The sequence below is a fragment of the Lepidothrix coronata genome, unplaced genomic scaffold (assembly GCF_001604755.1).
Source record: "Lepidothrix coronata isolate B3197 unplaced genomic scaffold, Lepidothrix_coronata-1.0 Scaffold116, whole genome shotgun sequence".
In the NCBI taxonomy this organism is placed as follows: domain Eukaryota; kingdom Metazoa; phylum Chordata; class Aves; order Passeriformes; family Pipridae; genus Lepidothrix; species Lepidothrix coronata.
The window spans coordinates 1,678,745-1,700,688 of record NW_016690296.1 but is presented as its reverse complement, the minus strand read 5'-3'; the positions used below and the strand labels follow the sequence as shown (position 1 = coordinate 1,700,688).

At 39.1% G+C, this 21,944-nt stretch overlaps 1 protein-coding gene across 1 annotated transcript in view; it reads left to right on the top strand.

Annotated features, from left to right (window-relative positions):
• PRSS12 (protease, serine 12) overlaps positions 1–21,944 on the top strand; it is a 32,547-nt gene that overhangs the window by 8,168 nt on the left and 2,435 nt on the right. The window contains 10 exon segments of the mRNA XM_017825154.1: positions 1,803–1,981; positions 3,597–3,747; positions 6,915–7,093; positions 7,741–7,882; positions 8,858–9,063; positions 11,937–12,078; positions 15,850–16,055; positions 16,490–16,568; positions 18,436–18,558; positions 21,411–21,691. Of these exon segments, the coding sequence (XP_017680643.1) occupies positions 1,803–1,981; positions 3,597–3,747; positions 6,915–7,093; positions 7,741–7,882; positions 8,858–9,063; positions 11,937–12,078; positions 15,850–16,055; positions 16,490–16,568; positions 18,436–18,558; positions 21,411–21,691 (1,688 nt within the window).

The window sequence follows — 21,944 nt, the reverse complement described above, 5'->3', positions numbered from 1 at the left end:
TTTGCGTTTGATGGTTGCTTTTTCTGTTTGAAAGCTGTTAAATGCTGAAGTTGTTCTCCCCAGAATCCTTCGCGTTACACTTCAAAGAGGTTGCTGTGATAACCAGTATTTCATCAGAAAACTGCATATGGCACCTGGACAGGAGCAGACCAGGGCAGATGCTCTGCTTTCAAAGTGAAATGTGTGAGCAGGTCAAAAAAGCTTAGGGCAAACAAAAACTGCTCACTTAGACATTTGGGAGATGTCCACAAGGACAGAAATATGTTGTAGTCTGATCCTGATCTCACATATGTAACTCTCAACTAGGAGTGAGACTTAGCTCTAGTGAGGTTATTGAATCAATAACAATGTAGTTGTGGCCAGAATTAGACTCTACATGGGCTCCTAATCACAGGAAAATTCCTGGTTCTCAGGAGCCTGGGACTACCCTGGTAATCATCCATTCTATCCTGCCAAAAAACATCTGGGACTCATCCTAACTTTTTGGAAAATGGCAACATTATAGCAGTATTGGACAGGTTGAAAATCTCTGCGTTGTCCTCACTGAGCTGCTGCCAGAATGGAGTTAATCAAAAGGACACCTGAACATAATTTGTCTGGCTTTATTGCCTTTATAATATTTCTTTCACTCCTATAGCAAAGCAGTGATTTTGCTTGCTACAAGCAGTAAGGGGCTTTTAGAGCAGACTTGCACTGTGACATTCCTCATGATTACCCCACTTTTTAAGACCGCTAGGCAGAACTAAACCTAAGCTGGTTTATAATGTTCAATACTAATCTGGACACACCACGCCAACTTATAAAAATATGAGGATTAGATGAGATAAAAGTTCAGCCATCTGGAGGCTGTGATTTTGCTTATGACTTCAGCTGTCTACGTGCACTGTCTCCCTCTCCTCATTTTCACGTAAGTTCTTTCTGCTCCCATACCCTGAACCTTCAGCTGAATGAGAGTGCTCTTAGCAGAAGCAGATCAGCAATACAGGTGAGTGGTTTGGTGTTGTCAACAGAAATGGGTTAAAGCTGGACCCAGGCCAAAAAGCCCCAAGCAAACAGGAGCTGAAGTTCCTGTTATCATGAGTGTCTGGCAGAAATTTGGACCTAAGTACCACCAGGTGAACTCATATGTATTATTGGTGCTTTTCAGGTGCTTCCATCCATCTGTTCCTTTGATATTACAGTATTTGGGCTTTGCTTTAATTTTGTTGGGCTTTATATGGAAGAAAAGATGGCTCCATAAATGCTGCTGTAGATTTGCTATGGGAAGGAAATGGAGCTGTTTATAAATGTTCTGGATGGATGGGAATGGTCGAAGAGAGAAAAATGGATGTGGGCTTGATCTAATGGAGGACGAGGTGGTTTCCCTGTCCCATCATCACAACCACAATATATGACATAGATGGGGACAACATTGGTATGTTTTCATGGACTAAAGGAGAGGATAAGGGTGAAAGGCCTGGTGGCATTAACTCTCCTGAAAGTGTGACTGCAGGGCTGGTACTGTAGATTCACCTGTGGACTCTGTTGATTTTTGTAGTTCAGAACTGAGAGAACAGGAATGTAGTTGGCCCTGCAGCAACACAATCATTGTACTAGAATATCCCACAACAAAATGGTGAGAACTGGGTCACATCTGTTACTTTTCTTTGTGCAGAAAACAATGCTGAACTGTATGAAAATGTGATGAATTTACACTACTGAAGAAAGCCCTTTCTTTCCTGCTCCAAGATTTATAGATGAGAAAATGTTCCCACTTCCCTTCCTCCCACTCTAATATCCTATCCTGATTATTCTTCTCACAGTGAAAAAGGTACAGCGAAACACATACCATTTTCTGGACTGGGCCTTATTCCTGTTTTCTGGAGTGAAGTGCGTTGTCGTGGTGATGAAGAAAATATACTGTTATGTGAAAAAGACACCTGGCAGGATGGAACATGTCCTCAAAAAATGGCAGCTGCTGTCACATGTAGCTCCTCCCTGGGTAAAAAAATACATATGGTTTGCGTAACTCCTTCTCTTATTTAAATAGAAGTAGTAGGAATTACTCATTATTAAATTAGAAAAAAATATTAAGATTTCTTGGAAGAGAAAATTAAACAGATTGAATCACCACATCATTAACTGCTTCAAATACCTCTATGCTGTGCAAGGAGCAACTAGCTTAACAACTTTTTACCTTTCCATGATCTACAAGCAAATTGCTGCTTTGAGATGTAGCTTGTGAGAAGGGGCGCAGTAGCAAGAATCTCTGGCTGTAAAAGTAGGATTGTATCTCCCCACATTTTTTTAATAGGAAAAAAAGTATCATTAATGTTTTTAAGATATTTCAGATTATTTTAATCAACATGCTAAAAAGCAACTAAATGGGCACTTATGCCCTCAGATTTAGGATATTGCTGGCCTCGAGGAAGGCTGGGCTGGTGGTGCTGGGGAGCTGGCAATGGCAGCGTCTTCAGCTGTAATCAGAACATGTGGCTGCAGCCAGTTCTGTGCTGCCTTTCCTCTCCTACTTACATTCCTATCCAAAAGCAGGTGCATTTCTGTCCTAATGCTCTCCTATTAATGAGTAATATTTTGATAAATGACTTTTAAAAGAACATTTTGGTCTTAATTTAGTAGGAAACTGTAGAGTAGAGGGAAGGGAGAAGCTTTTTTTTAAGGTATGAGACAAGCTGAAGGACCAAAGCAAGAGAAGTAGTTTTGCCTAAAGAAACTGAAAACTATAAATGTTTTCAAGTTTTTGCAGGTTCTATTGCAACTCGCCTTTTTGAATAATTGCAAAAAGCCCCAGATTTCATATCAGTGAAACAGTAACATGCCCTTAATTTTCTTTTTTGAAGCCAAGAAATAGATGAAATAGTAGAATTAATTGGTTGGAAGGCTACACAAAAATTATTCACATTCAAATCATTCATATGTTAGATATGGGGAAACTTTAAAATAACCTTGTTAATATTAGAACAATTGTGGAGGGTTTATGTGGCTTTAAGCTGTTTCCTTTATTATAGCTTTATGCAGAAGTGATGCTTTCAAGACAGTTTCTTGGTGCACCAGAAGAGAGCTATTGATTTGAAAAACCCAGAAACAGGAAGTGGACAATTAAAGTGAGACTCCAGTCAAGGAGGTTTTCACTGCTCTGACTGGAATTAGCAAAGGAATGAGAGAACAGGAGGATGAATTACTACTTCCATGTCAATGAAATAATTTTTGCCTCTTACTTCAGATTTTACCCTCTGGGAGCAAGCCTATACAGAGGCAATTTTGCTCTTACTGGTAGAAGTGCAGCTCTACAGACTGATTTAGTATTTGGCCTTACAGCACTAAGTGTCTATGAATGCTCTCACACGTAGGTAATTCAAGATCAGTATAGTTGTATAATAATACCTGTCTGTACTATTCTTCAGCTAGTGACAGTGGAGCTGAGGGGAACTCATTTCTAAGAAGTTTATATTCAGGTTTTCCATCTAACTAGAAAAAATAAAGTGTGGTTCTGGAGTGATGTCAGAGAAACCATTAAGCACCTTCCTTTTTCTTTACTATCAGGATTCTATTTTGGGAAATAAATGACCTTTTCCATATTCTGTGTTGGATCACAGCCCCCGTCTTTACTCCGATCCGGCTGGCTGGAGGGAACAACGCCCACGAAGGAAGAGTAGAAGTCTACCATGGTGGCCAGTGGGGGACAGTCTGTGATGATCAGTGGGATGACGCAGATGCTGAAGTTGTCTGCCGGCAGCTTGGCCTTGGGTTTGTTTTTCTACATGTTTTTTATTCCAGCAGCAAAGCAGGAGAGTTACCACACACACAGCTGAAGCTAGGAGAAGTGTAATTGTAAAAAATGCTCCTTTAAAACTGCACTAATACCATGAGGCAGTCACTAAGTTTATTTATAGAAGGTTTAGGTACAGTGCCATTACTTTTAATTCCTTGGAACTCTGATTTACAGGATCCAGTTTTTAGTGTCATATGATAGGGACAGTTTTGTCTGTAGGTCAGACAAAAAATGTGTCTCAGAATAAATGTTGACTTCTTAGTGAGAACTCACTAGGATTCCTATAAGGTTTCAACCAAAACACATAGGTGATGAAAAGGAATTTGGCTTCACTGTTCCAATCCTTACTGAAGAGCCTGACATCCTCCTTGCTTTGGCGTTAAGAGTGCTCCTTTGTCAGAGAGGATGTGTTTTTTTGGCGTACCTGTGAGCATCTCTCAAGATTTGTTTAAATCACGAGTCTCTGAAGATTGTCAGTTTGCATATATTGAGGTAGAGATCTTTTGAAGTTTTGACAGTTAAGCTTGTCAGTGATTGAACTGAGCATGGGCCAAAATACAGCCACAGCAGCCAAACAGGATTTTCTTGCTCCTCTTCTCAACAGCCAGGGGTGATTTTGATACCACACAGGAGAGTATTCAGTATTGGAGGGAAGATGCTGCAGGAGTGGGAGACAGAGGAGAACTGCTGAATGAGAGAGGAAGGAGGTGGGGATAATTGGGATGAAAGGCCAGATGGCTTGAAGAGGGAAAGAACTAGGAGCAAGAGGCAGAGAAGCCACTAAGATGTATCCCAAGGAGGAGAAGGGGATTATGTCTGAGACAGAGTGGATGAGAACTAAGCAGGTAAATGTAGAGGAGACTGGAACAGAACTCGCCTTTTAACCCTGCTGGGATTATGATGAGTTGAAAGAAGTGGCATTGTAGGCAGCAAGCTTGGTGGCATTCATGGGTGGCCCCCAGAGTGTACTTATTTTGTAACTGAGGCCTTGGGCTGCCCGTACCACCCAAATTAGCCCAAAAGGATGAGAACTGCAGTACTTAAAAAGCTACTAGATCTCCCGGGGAGCCATGTGGGAACCAACATGCTCTTCTGACATCATTTTTATTTTTCCCCAGTTTATTTTATGCTGTATTTCTATATGCCTCTAAATTTTCAATTGGGAATACCTAATGGAAAGTCTCTCTTCTTACAGGCTTTTCCTGCTTTTGAATTGGGCCACTATTAATAGGTTTGAGGAGTTACTAAGCTCTGCTTTGCATTTCTGTATAGTAATGACAAGTGTAATGCTCTTAACCTGCCTCTTTGCTGATTACACTAAAACTTTTGATTACTTATATTTAATGATCAGAAATGGCAGTTCTGAGAAGCTTCTAATTTGATTCATTTTTCCGAGTAAATAAATTGTATTAAGATGGTGCTAAGTCTGCTAAGTCTCTTTGAAACATGTCTGGAGATTTACAGAATTTCTTAAGTAAGCAAGATGTCACAACACATGTGCTCGTTAATATGAAGTGAAATTTTACCAACAGTGGCAGTAGACTGGTTCTGAAGTACTAAAAATAATCTAAATTTGCATACTGTTAATCCATCTGGAAACATGGCAGAAATCATAAAATCATAAGTAGCTTCCCACACCCCTTCAATTCTTCTGCAGCACTTCTATAAAACTTCACAGTATGAATATACCATTAATAGGTGAAAAATAATGAAAATTTATCATTTTTATTTCATAAATATGTTTTGCTCAATACAAATTCCCCTTGTTATAGTAATGGGATGTTTTGTCTCTGCTTTATTGGAACTCTGCACTTTAGTAGATTATGGTATAATTTGTTTTCAGCAGTCAAAGTAGTGAAGCATTATCTCTGATTTCAGCCAGCTTCTTAACAAATAAGGATTTTTTTTCTAACATTTTCTATACATTTGTACCAAATACACTGGAAAACAAATATGTTTTTATTTACTTAGATGCTTAAATATAAATGGGATACCAAGATTTGAAGTATTTATTACCATCAGTGTATCCTATGGATTATATTTTCTTAGCTTACTATATAGTTGTTCACACTTTCAACCACTTTGAAAAGCAAGTCTTTAGGAAATATGAGAGATGAAGGACTTGTCTCTTTTTCCCATTACCAGCATTGCAAAATACCATTGCTCAGTAAATTAATGCTGCATATAAAGATGCATGGCTACTTATCAAAGTATATGGAAGAATAGTAAGGGCAATCAGAAAATGTTTTCAAATCTCAATGAAAAATATAATTTCCAATCTATTAAAAATTTTCATGGCATTGTTAAAGGAAAAACAGAGCAAGAGGTCTGTTAGTATGTTATTTGGAATTAGGAAGGTCATTTGGAAGAAAAGGTAAGGTCTAAGGCACTAACTTCAGACTGAAGCTATGTGTTTTGCTAAAATGTTGCCTGCTGTGTGTCTGAGGGTATTTTTGGCCCTGAAAACTGTATGTTACTTAATTTAAGCTAATCATTTAGATAGGTAAATCATTACAGTAAAAAATTCAGACAGGCATTTTAACTTTGACATTTCAAACTAGACTGAATATATGAACAGAGGAACCACTGAGTGGAAAGAAACCAAACCATGACAAACATCTACATATGAAAGACATGGTATCTTAAATAGAATTAGAAAAACCCTGATAGATCATCAAGTGTTAAACACTGCATAATTTCTGTAATGCTGAACGGGAGTGTTTTCAATTTCTATAGCTTGTTGTGCTCAAAATCCTCCATGCTGACACAGAATATACCCCACACAAGGCTAAGGTCTGCTTTCTGTTCTTATTTCCACTGCTGACTGGTTGTCAAGTCACTTAAGATCTCTTTGCTGTGGTTTGTACATGACTAAATGTGGAACAATCACTTTTATCTGCCTCATCTGGGTATTTGAGATTTGATTAATGTGCTTTGAGGACAACAGATGAAAGTCACTGTAGAAATATATATCGGATTACTTTTACTACGCATAAACATTAAATTAAAATTAAAATTAGAATCCTCATACCCAAGCTGTACATCTATAATCTCCTCTAGGAAAGTTAAAAACCAAAAGGCAGAGAAAAGGAAAATCTTCAGCATGCTTGTTCTTGACTGGGTGTTCCTGACATTTCGACAGGGGTGTTGCCAAGGCGTGGGGCCAGGCTTACTTCGGAGAAGGCTCCGGCCCCGTGCTGCTGGATGAAGTGCAGTGCACGGGAAACGAACTGTCCATAGAACAGTGTCCAAAAAGCTCCTGGCGAGAACACAACTGTGCCCACAAAGAAGACGCTGGCGTTTCCTGCACGCCTCTCACAGGTACTTCAATTACCAAAAATCACACAGAAAAGCAGGGACAAATGCAGAGTTCACAGCTCTGGAAAGAGAACCTTTAAAGTTTGCAGATGCACAAAACCCCACAGTAATTAACTGTTCTGGCAGTATCACAATGAACCTGCTGTTGGCTACGGATAACAGGTACGGAAAATCTCATTATTCAAAATAAGGCCCTGATTCCTCAGTAATGTGCCAACTGCCACTTACTCTGTGGGGCATTGCCTCAGCTGGGTATCACATCTGCCAGTGGCAGTAAGCCCGTCAGCATGCAATCAGTGGGACGTAACAGGATACAAAGAAAAAGATAAGGTGTACATCAGTGAAACTGTGTAATCTGAGCCCACTCCTGTGGACCTGGCGTGTAATAAGGGCCTGGGGGATCGATATCTTGTGCTATTCCTTGTGCACTTAAGCAGTTACATTAAGCAACCCTTCGCAGCTGAGCGGGTGCATTGTGGAATTCCTGTCATCTCCTCGAACCACACGCAGGGATCAGCACTAAATGCAGGAGTCTTTTATTCGGCTCGGATGCAGTAAACCCGATGGTACTGATTTTGGTTTAGAACAATAACTGGACCTAAGAAAAACTGATTCCTGTTTTTGTTTTTCCTCGCTCATTAACGACACAGATGGTGCACTAAGACTCACAAGTGGGAAAGGCAGTCACGAGGGACGCCTGGAGGTCTATCACAGTGGGCAGTGGGGCACCGTCTGCGACGATGGGTGGACAGAGCTGAACACGCAGGTGGTTTGCCGGCAGCTGGGATTTAAGTAAGATTACTTGATATTGGATATCTGGCTCCGTGACTTGACAATGATGACAAACATTTACATGAACCCTACATGGACCCTACTCAGGACTCTTGTTTTTTAATGTTAGCTGAGTGCTGCATAGAAACTACTGAGTTAAAATCCACTAAAGCCTGCTCCCCACAGTGTTAAAGAGGTATTTATGGCCTCAGTTTAGGTAGAAAAAAAACCTTCAACAGATACTGTAATTCAGCAGCATTTATGCACCAAGTTCCTTCCAATCATCTTTCTGGCTGAGGTCAATGCATATGCTGTAGAGAAAAACCGATTTTGTATTCTATTTTGCCTGTTAAAGTTAGATTCTTCTAAATCTTTGCCTGCCATACAGTCATTAAAAATTACAGACATTTTCAAGGTGTAAGTCCTTCTGCACTACCTTATTAAAACCCATAGCCTAGCCCTGGAGCACTGTTATGTATTGTAAAGCCTATTTTAGAAAGATCCCATTAGAGCTTGATGAATTCACTCTTCACTACTTTTCCTACTGACTGTGGCTACAAAGATGCACACTCACTAGGTGACTGTTGTCTTGCCTTCAGATAGTAACAGCTCACATTCAAAAAAGGATTTTGTCTCATTTTCTCCAGACTGTGACATTTAAATGTATCTATAATACTAAGAATATGCTATAAGCCTCAAAGTCAGTGCGAGCCATATGCCTGGCTGAAGAGAGGCTTTAATCAAAGGTATTACATTCTTAAGTTTGTATCAATGCAATAGTCATTCCTTAAAAAAAACCATTACCAAAGAGGGGGCAGGTGGTGCTCTCCTTGAATTTAATGCTAACTGAACCTGCTCTGTCATAGTTAACACTGTTTACAGTTAATGCTTGTGAAACCTTTATTTCTTCAGGAGTAACTAATTTCCTTTCTAGTGCTGAAGCACCACAAGTCCTCTGCTCAGTGTGGACCAAAACATTGCGTATGTGTTGTGCAGGTATGGAAAAAGTGCAGGTCTGGAAAAAGAGAGCTCCTCAGAAGGGAGCTCTGGGCCCATCTGGCTGGACGATGTCAGCTGCGCCGGGAAGGAGACAAACCTTCTGCAGTGTTCACGGAGGGAGTGGGGAAAGCACGACTGCAACCATCAGGAGGATGTCAGGCTCATCTGCCATCCAGATAACGACAGCCACAAGCTCTCACTCGGTAAGGCAGCTCTTTGGTGAAACTGTGGTATGAGTTTTGCTGGATACAGATCCCAGCAAAGTACAGGACACTTAAGGGTGCTCAAAATCCTAGTATTTGTCAGATGTGTGCAGAGAAGGAACAGGAAGGGAAAATCCTCACTATTCTCATGAAGATCACAGGAAGTAATCCAGCTTTGTTTGGAGGAACATAAGCAGCCAGAACATTAAAGCTCAACACAGATTTGCATGGCAAATTCCAGAGATGCTGTTCTCTCAGTCTTCACGAGATTTTAGACCTATCCTGCACTTCCTTATGGTATAACTAAGTTTACTCAGCAGTCTCCAGCCTCCAAGGAACTTTCTCCTGATGTCAAAAGTTGGAGACATACCTGAGCACTATTACTATTACAGTAGTGTTACTATTGCCTACCATTCACATTGTGTCTGGGTGAATGGGCCCCACTTGCTGACCAGAACAGAATGATACTGCACACACAGATAAAAGAGTCAGTTCCAGTGTCAAAAGCCTAGAAACTTGTATGAAAATAAAAAGAATAAAAAGACTGATAAGAAATGATAGAAAAATACCAGTTACATAGTGAGGTTGTAGAACAAAATATATACAAAAAAGTTCCAAAGATTCCTATGTAGATAATTAAACAATCATTCTGGCTATGCACAGTAGAAACTACAGGGGAACAATGGGTTGCTCAGTAGTTGTGAAAAAGTTTTTACAATTTGCTACACGAAGTTTGTAGCTTGTCAGTATGTTGCCTTCTAGAAAATTGCTGCCAATATTATTTAGTTTACCCCAGAATATTTTAGTTGATTTTGAAATTAGAATGATAACTAGTGGAGTTAGATTCCCAGCTTCTGCTGAAACGTAGTGGAACTGTGTGCCTGGGTGCCTGAAGTTCTCTGGAAATCATAGACTGAAGGTCTATCCCACAAACCACGACACGGATTTACTGCACGATGTTGCTACCTGTTATAACAACAGTCAGCACTTCCACATGTACTTTTGTAGTCTCTCCCTCTTTATAGCCTTTTTCTTTGTAGCCTTTAGACCTCTCACCATCCAGTGATAATGCTTTATGTTGCAGTACAGTTCCATTATGTGTAGATGATGTCAAATCATATTTGGTGGAAAGAATTTTCTCAACCCCAAAATAACAGGAATTCAAATCATGACTGCTGTCTTTACAGATGCAAACCATCTGTGCTGCTTTGCTCAAATTCCTATAAAATATAATCTCAGCTGAAGGAGGTCTGGTTCAGTTAAATACATCCATATGGGAACATTCTCACATCCCCCATTACCAGACTGTTATATTAATTTTGTGCTCATAAATATATATATATATTCTAAGCCACAAGGAGATAACAATAAAGTATTATTAATATCCCATTCCTCTATGTGGTTAAGAGAAGTATAATTTTTACCTGAATTTTTATTCTTCCAGACTAACATCGGTTCAACAAAAAAATAAGACAGTTTATCCCTCATTTCCTAGATTTCTGATTGGAAAGTGGACAAAGACTCTCTTGTTACCATTTACTTCCTAGCATTTGAAAAAGCATTTTTTTCCCTGTAGGGAAGAATTCAGTGCAAAAATATGAGAAATTAGTAGATGATTTGACTTGAGGAAATACAGATATTGAGGAACACTGAAAATGAGGTAGAATACACTACAATAATTTGTTCAGTATGTAAGATCATGACAGTGTAGGTAAACAGGTTGGTGAAATTAATTAATGGAACTGCCCAGACAGTATGAACTCCAGTAGAAACAATATGCTTTAAATTACATGTCAAGCAAACAGACTTTGTTTTCAAATATTTCCTCTTTTAATTAATGAATTAGGCCATATTTAACCAGTGCTGACTCAGAATCTGGATTAATCTGAATTAAAAATCAAATGCAAATGTCTCAAAACACAGCTTTGTTTAAGAGCACCATTAAGTAATTTCTCATCCTTACAGATTTAGAGATTAGGAACAGGCTAAAAGAATGAGGAACAGTCTTTTCAATTATTCTAAAAAGCAACTCTCATGTGTGTATTAAAGATTATAAAGTATGGCATACAAAAAGATTTAGAGGGTGATTCTCACTTAAATGTTATAAAGAGGCCTCAGAGGAATTCATAGCTGTTTTAAGGCTACTTGCAGTGCTTGCATGCTGTAAAGGAACTGTAACGTGAGAGTTAAATATGTACTTTGCCTAATGATTCAAAATGTAACTACAGGCCAAGCAATGAACAAACCGTGATTAATTAACTCTGACTAATCCACGGAAGTGAGACTTCCTATTACGAACATATCTGAATTAGCAACAAATTTAAATTTCTAGAAAAGTAATCAGACATTAGTCTAGAATACCATGCTGCAGAACAGCATGTGTAACGATAAGGAACAACTGAAGTTTAACACAATACTGCACTTTTCGTGCTGAGACAGTGGTTAAGAGGAGCAGCAGCACCCAGTTTGAGAACGGATTCCTGAACTGAGGTACAGTTAAACTCACTCATAAAGTTTCCATACGGAAAAGCTGTCCAGCTTGTACAGGTATCATATCAAAGTATCTTGGGTGTTTTCTACCTTTACTTGGGGAATTGTTCTGTGCCCACTGGGGTCCATTTCTGAGCTATATGTATGAAATAAAGGAACCAGATAAACTCTGATGTTTAAAGTACAGTAGTATTTGATATTTGTCTTGCACTTTGGACAAACTGCTTCCTTTTGTCAGCCAGGAAAAATGCCTGCTTTAACAGCTGATATTGGGCTTGTTTCACATAAACATCAGTTGACCCCTTGTACTGGACTTAATGAAAATGACTTGAAGTACTTCTTGCTTCTGTTGTTGTGAGCTGACAGCAGTAATTTATTCCCAGGTCCTCCCATAAGGCTGATGGATGGTGAGAATAAGAAGGAAGGACGTGTGGAGATTTTTATCAATGGCCAGTGGGGCACGATTTGTGATGATGGATGGTCTGATAAGGATGCAGCTGTAGTCTGCCGACAGCTTGGCTACAAGTAAGAAAACTCATTAAGCTGTTTCTCAAGTTATCTGTTTGCTGTATCTACAAATGTTAAGTTTCTGCAACCAAATATCACAGGCATACCTGGTAAGGTAATTTATGCCTTTTAAAACTTGTCAATCTGCCATTCGTTTAGAAAAGTATATTTATACTATTTGTATAAAAAGTAGTAAGGCTGTGTCTTCAAAAGGAATATTCATTACCTACCAGAATTGGGAATAGGAATTTTAGCATTCAAAGGCATATCACAGTTGGTCTGGGAACAGAAATGCTAGTTATTAAATATTTTTTGTTGGAAATTAAATATTCCAAATTACTAAGACATAAATACTAACTTTTATTTGTCACATTTGTTTCAAAAAGCTCTTGATCTGTTTTCATTGAGAGGTATTATTCTGCATATTGTTAATATTTATCTTTTGTGAACCTTAATGATGACTTTGAAGTCCTTATCATGTTCAACATAACTGTTAACATTTTTAATGAAATAGAGCAACAGGTCAGTGTCCGCTGTCACAAGGTGTGAGTATGATGTCTGCAGATTCCAGGCACACCAGTGACTGAATTCCTAGTTTCATGGGTTTTTCCCCCTCATTTACTGATCTGACTTAATGTAGCTTGGAGATTTGATAAAACTGTTTATACAAAGGATTATGGCTTTGGCCTGCATGACAGTGATTTGAATAAGCTTCATTTAATACAGGAATAGATCTGACAGACAAACCCACCCTCTAATTAAAACCACTGCTATGTAGGTGTCACTTTTGAAATAAAGCACTCAATCAGGCTTACATTCGCTCATCAGCAGTTTTTTTCTGGATGCCCAAGAGCAGTAAAAATATAACAACTATAGGGCAGATATATAAATAGCAGAACTAATGAGACTTGAAAATCGTCCAGAACACCAATGAAATACAACAGGAAATTAGTGCAATGTCTTCTCTGAGTGTATTCCTAAGGAAATCTGAGCTGAAGAGATACAAATTGTGTTAACTCTTTGCTGTATCTAACAATGTGAAACTGGTGCAACCGAGTATCATCAAATTATATCTGAACACATTATATATGCCTTTTAAAAACTCTCTGGTATTCATTTAGTGAAGTGTATTTGAAAGCAGTAGTAGACTATGGCTTTAAAACTACAGAATGACTTACAAGTCATCTCTCGTACAAGTTACTTAACTTGTAATTTCTGTGATAGTTGGCCATCTATAATAATTCACTGGATTTCCTGATTAACAACATTATAAATGATGTTAATACTGCATGTGAAGAGCTCAGCATGTTATTGTGCATGGCCTTGTGTCTGAGAAAAGTGAGAAGGTAAGACCTGAAGCCACTCTTCTCTCTAGGGACAGATCTGAGCAGGCAAAAGGTTGTATCTCTGCTGGTCAGCAGTGCATAAATAGCTGGCTTGGAAAGCAGCAATTAAGGGACACACGTGTGTGTTAAGGGTGGACTAAAGCTAGCTGTAAGAGCACGGTCCAGTGCATTAACAGACACACAGACTTAACACGTGTACCTTTAGAGATCTCCCGATTATATAATTTTCTCTATTAAGCTGCACTCCCTGTTCTAGAACATCCTGATTTGTACATTTGTTTCCTGGTAGATGTTCTATTTAAACAGCGGGGGTTGGTTTGGGGTTTTTTGTGGTGTTTTTGGTTGGTTGGTTGGTTTTGGTTGAATGGGTATGCACACACCTTCCACAGGAATTATCAGCAAACTGAGAGATTATTGATGCACAGTAAGAGATAGACTTCTCTCATATAAAGCTAGGAAGAAGGACGTAGTGCCCTTATTAAGCAACTGGTAAGATTCTGCAGAGACAATTCTATACTAAACTGCAATAAATACTTCTGAAGGAAAGGCTAAGAATACTGTGGAGATTCACAATGAAGTAGTTTGCAATATCCTGAGGAACTTCAGAGCAATGCCCTAAAGCAGAAACTTTGTTATTTGACACAGAGATACCAAAACCAGGTAAGAATTTACAGCAAGTGCCTGCTCTATCTCACTGTTTTGTAATAGCATACAAGGACACATCAGCTGCCCACAGGTATCGGAGAGATGGACTTACTTTTTTTTGTTGATAGCTGTAATCAGAGTGTCACTCACAAAAGAAAAACATTTGCTTGTGACAAGTTAAATCATATTAAACTCATTAGGCAAAGACTGTCCTATACCGTTCCAAAGGCAGTTAAGGCTTTGGATTATCTGGTAAATACATCCCAGGCATGGAAATTAAAAATGTGTAAGGACAGTTGACCTTGTGGTATCGTCTGTCATATCTTTTACATGCTTCTCTTTCCTGGTTTTTTTTTGTTTTTTTTTTTTGTTTGTTTGTTTTGTTTTGTTTTGTTTTGTTTTGTTTTGTTTTTTTCAATTCATGCATTCTAACCAACATTCCCTAAATAGAAATCCTGCCCACCTACCCTTCAGTACATAGGAAAAAAATCCAAAAAGGCAAGGCTATTCAAGTGCAAGTTTGAAAAGGGAGGAAGCTTGTAGGTATTACTTGTAGGTATTACTATTTCAGATTTCATTGATATGGATGTAGCAATGGAGAGCTGGACTTGTTTTGATCCAGCCACACTTCTTGTACGACGAAGCCTTGAAAATGGTAAAACAAATGAGAATTCCTCCCCAACACACAATCCCCAGCTAATGAAGGGACACAGACCCTTTATGCCATTCTCACTTATCTTCTCCAACACTGCAGGTATTAAAGAGGTGTAAAAAGAGGTGTAATACATTTTCATTGTCAAATTCTTTCTCTGCTCCAGCATTTCATCATACCTGCAGTTACCCTTCTGTATACATAGAAGCAGTCCTTTACAATATACAATTATCCTTTAAAACGGAAACCTGTGGAATTCCATATATATTGTTATCCCAATATCAGTAAATTGCTCCTAACCAATAGGTAAACTTGTAGTTCAGGCACACCTAGAGGTGGCTGTGGCTTCCTGCCCCACTTCACTATATAGCTGGTTGGGTGGTTTCCCACCTGTAATTATTTCTGATTCTTAAACCACATATAACAAAATATCAATTTATAAATTAAGATGCATTATCCTAAGTATTTAGCAGTAATAACCTTTCACAAAAGTTACCAAATGAGATGCTTAAATGCTACACAAGCACTAAGCACTGGGTTCCTCCCAGGAAAAGGTGGGTGACGATACTGAACTAGGTTCAGTCTTGCTCCAACTACATGACATTTTTAGAACTCAGCTGTGGAGTGCACTTTAAAAGTGACATGATAATGAAATATATTGATAACTATTAACAACTAACAGATCTGTAAATCGTAGCTCCTACCACACTGCACTATTGTATTCAACTGGCTACTGTACACTGCTGTTTCCAACTGGCCCGTCTTTCTGAGGGAATCAGACCTGAACAAATTATTTTTAGCATTCACAGATGCTGATTTTATATGAGGATTAAAGAGATTATGAAAAAGCAGCTTTCACATATTTTGCTTTATAGCAAAATGTAATGCTGTTACAATGTAAAATACTTTGCACAGTGCCTTCTAACTAGATACATAAAAGCACTTTTAAAACATTAATGAACTGTAGCGATTTTGTTATTTTTTTCCCTACATACCAGAAGAACAGAGACAATGAGAAGGTGGTTTTAACAAGTGNGGCTTGGAATAAAATCTCGATGCCTTTTGCTACTCACTCAGAAACATTTGAATAAAATGCAGACTAATGCCTCAAAATGCTTAATAAGAAAAAATATGCTCTGTTTGCAGAGGTCCAGCTAGAGCAAGGACAATGGCCTATTTTGGTGAGGGCAAAGGCCCCATCCATGTGGATAACGTGAAGTGTACAGGAAGTGAGAGATCCCTGGCAGACTGCATCAAGCAGGACATTGGGACGCACAACTGCCGGCACAGTGAGGACGCGGGCGTGATCTGTGACCACCTCAGCAAGAAGGGCCCTGGCAACAGCAATAAAGGTGAAGCCCTGCTGGGAGGGGCAGCCCAAGGCTGGGTGGGGAACTGTCAGGGTAGGAAGAGACCGACTAAACAATCCCACCTCACGGAGGAAACAGTTATATCAGAAAGAATTACAGAAACGAAAGGGTGGGAATCCTGTGAGGTAGGCCAGGCTCTGCTTCCGCTAACAGGAAGTAAGGAAAAAACACTATAAAATCCTGCACTTGAGAAACAAATGTGTAAATGGCTCTGTGAACACAGTCAAAAGATTGCAGCTAAAAAGACTTTTTCAGTGTATTTTCCTCAAGCAAAATTTGGTATTTAAAAACTACCATGAAACACGGAGTAAGTTCAGCCTTTGTGTTTGGGGTTGTTTTTTTTTTAGTTAACTCTCACTGAAGACTGGCTACTTTTCATGTTGAGTTTAATGCTCTCTATACCCTTTCTGGTTTAGATTCTCTTGCCTCTGTTTGTGGACTGAGGTTACTACATCGCCGACAAAAGCGAATAATTGGTGGGAAAAATTCTTTACGGTAAATAACTGGTAAAGACAAGTAATTTTGAATATAAATCTTCTAAGACATGTATTTTACCATAAGTGGTTTGCCTAATTTACAACTTTATTGTAGGTTTGCTTTCTTTTCTTTTGGCTTGTCATGAGGTAGAAGCAGAAATATACTCAAAAGCAAATTTGGCATGAAATTAAAAAGTATTAATTGATAGATACTTGCAGCATTATTTGAAAATCTGTAGATGCTTATGGGTTTAGTCCTTGAATGGGTTATATTTTTAACTTAAAAATAATTACTTTACTTTTATCAAGTAAAAGGATGTGAGCTATACAAAGAGAGCTATGAATATAGTACAAGGTTTTACACTGAAAAAAAGGCCTGGGTATGATTCACTGCTAAGACTTGATTTTCTGCTACAAAATAAGCCTTGATGATGACATAGCTATAAACCCAGGAAGCATAGGCTTTATTTTCTTAACAGTTGTGAGTAACCTCAAAAAATACATATTCATACAATATCACAAAAGGCATTGCAAAAAAATCCACTTACATCTCACTGTACAACCTATTTCAAAGGACATGCACAGCACCAATCTATTTCAAAAAAGACACTTCCTAAGTGGAGGAGCTTCAAAGAACAGTAACAATAGGGAGCCCAGAAAGATATTTAAATGCATTCAGACAGAGCAAAGTAGGATGACTTACCTTAGTAAAGAGACAAATGAGGGTAACAGAAAAAGACTGAGAATTCTTATCTCAGAATATGTGCACTAAGGACAGTGGATGAAACAAAATGGTGACAAATAATGTACTGCACCATTCAGTCAGGACAAGCAAGCTGATCTCACAATAAATCAGTACAGGGATGTTAGATGTAGCAAAAATGTGAGAGAAATCCAATAGTGCACTTAGAAATGCTTCAAAAGAAGCAGCATTCAAAAGAAAAGGAACGTCCAAACAGTATCAGAAAAGGACTCATTGTCACAAGAAGTCATTAAGACAAAAAAATTGAAGCAAGTTTGAAAAGGAACTGGATACCCCATTTAAGAAAAACCTATTAAATCCAATCTTCCAAAAATAAAACCCGTCTAAACTGTTTTATTCTTTATGGGAAGCAAATTCCTCCACCTTACTTTAAAACATTTGGCACTTGCAATTCTCAGACAGGGTGATGGACTAGATGGTCCTGGCAGCTCTTGCCATCCAGCATACCTGTTCAAGCTGACAGGAGTCAGAAAACACCTAAGGCTACCTGTTGCTTACTCTTGGATGTTGCTGTTGCTTCCAGGTGCATCTCTCTCCCACTCCCTTCCCTGACTGCTAATCTATTAAACGAGCAAAGAAGCAGCCACCCTGGTTTCACATGCCTGAAAATATGGCAGATCTACTACATAAAACAAGATTATCACAGGCTGAAAAAAGGTGCTAATCTACTACTTGAGGTTTCTGCAGTTGCTTTAGACCTCTTAGTTTGCCAGCTTCCTTTTTCACACAGACAGGAACGGATGCTGGGTTCAGCTTTTCAAGAAATTCCCCTCTTTCCGCTCTGCAGTTGACAGGAAATTTCTGGTTTGTTGACTTGGATGGTATTTGGCGAGGAACCCGTAGAATGTATTTTTGGCAGAATGAATGCAATCTGAGAAGGGAAAATTCAAATAACTGAGCGTGGGAGGAAGCACTCAGAGTGCTGGATGCCCAAATGATCTGTAAAGTAATCCGGACCATTGTTACATGGAATTCTGACTGCTGCAGGAATATAAAGATATTCTCCACTGTTAAGAAACACCACTGTTTGCAAGACATGCCAGTCAAAGACAGTAACCAGGCTCTGGATTCAAGGTTAATCCCACTGCTGTCCCCTGAACGCCGTGTCTCACCCCCTCTGCAGGGGCGGCTGGCCGTGGCAGGTGGCACTGCGACTGAAATCCTCTCACGGTGACGGGAGACTCCTGTGTGGGGCTACTTTGATCAGCAGCTGCTGGGTGCTCACTGCTGCACACTGCTTCAAAAGGTGGGTCTCCCTGCAATGGTGCAGTTGTTCTGGGTATAGGCAAAAGCATTCCAGTTCCAGCCCACAGAAAACTGTTCCAAGGGTTGGCCTTTTGGTTTTAAAAAAACCTACCAACCAACCTCCCTTCCCTCAATACAAAACCAAACAAAACACCCTACTACATTGGAATTATTCTGGGTGTTATCACTCATGTGATTTATATTCACGACTTCAGCATTTTCATGAAAAAATGTTAACACTTCTGACATTTTAACCTTCTGTTCCAACAAAACTGCAGCTTGTGGCTTTCAGGTTATAGTGTAGACAACAGAGAAAACACCAAACACAGGGACTGTAGTATTTCAGATTAATTTTGGTAATGACAGATATTGGCAGTGATAGACATTTTTACTGTAACACAGCAGGAGTTCATTGCTGATGAAGTTGCTGAAGTATAAAAGCATCAACTTGCACAAGAAGGAAGCTGGTCTAGTATTGTAAGCTTTCAACAGTGATTATTTCACTGGAATGGGCTAGAAAGCAAGCATAGAACAGCACTGCAATTTTGAGGGTATTTGCTTGATTTTGCTCAAGTGGGCTGCAAATGTTTTAAATTTGGACTTTGAGCATTTCCTTTCACTCTCTAGTAACTCAAATGAAGAGTCAGATATACTTTTACTCAAATGCAGAATGTTACCTTTGCCCAGCACCAAATGCACATCTTTTCATTTTTGTGTTCCCTGAAATCATGAAGGACTTTTCCTGGTAATATTTCAAGCTGAAATGGTCAAGCTCAGTAAAATTTCTGCTACTTCCAACTGATGTTCCAGTTGTTTCTGTGGAACTATGAAAGCATTTCAGTTCCTTTCATGAAAATTCAGAGCAAATGGCCTCCTATGGTCCTGTTCATCATCTCTATAGTGATTACCAAGGATGACACGTAAGCTTTTGAAAAAGCCTTTGATTAGAGGCTTGAAATCGGAATGTGCTGCCAAGGAATGCCCATTTTGGATACTTTGCTGAACATATCCACATCATGGGACAACAGCATGACTGGAGCAAAATACACTGGGATCCTTCCAGATGGGCACAGCCACTCAAGGGTCTGCTACAGGCTACCCTAAAACTGTTACACGTGGCCTCAGTGACCAAAGTATTGTTTGGCCCCATATGTTGCATTAAAACTGCAATTAGCCCTAAGCTTGCAGCTCCAACAGCCTGTGGATGCACTACTGTTCACTGTAAAAGAGAGAAGGAGCCTTTAGCTCTGAGCTGTCATTGAACAGCCTGGGCTTAACTTCCCAGTGAGCTCAGAGTGATTTTAAGGGGATAGGTTTCCAAGAGCTATCTATAGATCAAGCGCCTTCTTCACATATTTTCCGCAGGCAGACAAGAGAAAGGCCGGTATACCATTTCTCATATCCCGGAAATTGGAACACTGCTTAGGTAACCAAAGTGGGCTCATCTGTACTAGGGATAAAAATTAAACACAGAATTGTTCACAAGTAGTATAGTGGTTTCTGTAATTTCACAGACATATAATTTAAGATCAAAAGTGGTTTGAAGCTATTTTTCATTTTATAACTCACTCATCTCATTATAAGTTTTATTCAGAGTGATTCTGACACCTGTGGGGAATTTGAAGGTCTATACATTAAAAAAAAATTACTTTGGATAATTATAAATATGCGGCATAGAAAAAAACCCCTTCATTTATCCTGTGTAGAAGTTCATGTTCAGATGAACAGATGTTTGTTCACAGCCTACAGCTCTCTCCTTAGAAGCCTACAAGTGAAATGTTGCTCATGGAAGACCTGAAGATCTGCAGAATTAGACAAAGCAAGCTTTTCAGTCAACCAGGAATGCAACCCACAACTAGAAGAAATATTCAGTGGTACAGCTATATATTGTGCAGTGAACTGTAATGTTCCTGCTTTGTCTGCTGCTCCTCAAGCAAGCTTTAGCAAGCTATGGAGACCAGCACATTGCTGGAGGGTATAAAAAGAACAGGTACAGGTTAGAAGGTGATGGAACACTGTGGGGTATTTTCTGCAAAAGTATTAGAAATTTCCTGTTGAAGGCTGTTTAGGATAATTCAAAGGAAAAATACTTCTGTTAGCTTAGCCAGATTTTAAAATAAATACATGTACCCAACAGTACTCCCTTGTTCGAATTTTACCAAGGGCTGTGTGTTGTGTAACACAAAAATCTCCAAAGGCATGCACAGAAAATTGTTATTTCAGCCACAGTAATAATTTCTAATGCATTTACCATTTAGTCTATAATGTGAAAGAAACTGAGATCATATGAGATGAAAAACAAGTCTAAGGTTTACAGGCCTTCTGTCACTTTGACAACAAATGTTGTGATGTATATATGCTTTGTCTTCCTTACTATAACTGCAGTTGATGTAAGAGGTTTTTATCAAGTTATCTAAGCCTCCAGAATTTCTCAACCAACCTACAAAGCAGGCCTGAACATTGTTTTCACTTCAATAATTATTTGGACCATCACAATGATGTTAGCACTCAGTTTTTCATTGTAATTACTGGCAGTTCATGTTACTCAATACATTTATAATGCACACCTTGCACCTTTGAAATCAGTGTCGGTCATGGCAGATGGTCATAAGAAACTTGCCTGTGAAAATATACAAAAAGGAACAGAGCCCAATCTGAAAATTCAGAAGATTTTTGTATTTGTATTTGTACTTGAATGTCAATCCAAACACCTCAGAGAGCATTTTTGCTCTTTAAAAACATCTCTTGGTATCATTAGTTTTATAAATAATAGAGACCCTGATGAAATCTGTTTGCCTGCTTAGGACCTGACTTTGCATGAGCCAGCCCTATTTGTTTTCACCTCAATCTCAGGTATGGCAACAACACTCGGAATTACGCTGTGCGAGTCGGAGACTATCACACCCTGGTACCAGAGGAGTACGAGGAAGAAATTGGAGTGCAACAGATTGTGATGCATAAAGAGTACAGGCCTGACAGCAGCGACTATGACATTGCCTTGGTGAGGCTCCAGGGCCCAGAGGAACAGTGTGCCAGGTTCAGCACCCACGTCTTACCTGCTTGTTTGCCATTAAGGAGAGAGAGACCACAGAAAACTGCTCCCAACTGTTATATCACTGGATGGGGTGACACAGGTAAAAATGTTTTAATGATTTCCATGTGCCAATCATGCTATCTGAGGCTGCTTTTAAAAAAAAATAAATCTCAGAGACTTAAAATAAGAAAATGCTCAAAATCAAACAATTGTACTGTTTTTGCATAGGGGAATACTTTCTCTCCTGATCCTTAACCAGGAATGACAACATTTTATTGACTGAATTTAGTTTGTGTTTGAAAAGCAGCCATTAACCATGTCACTCTAAATCAGAGACCCCATCAGTAAAATGG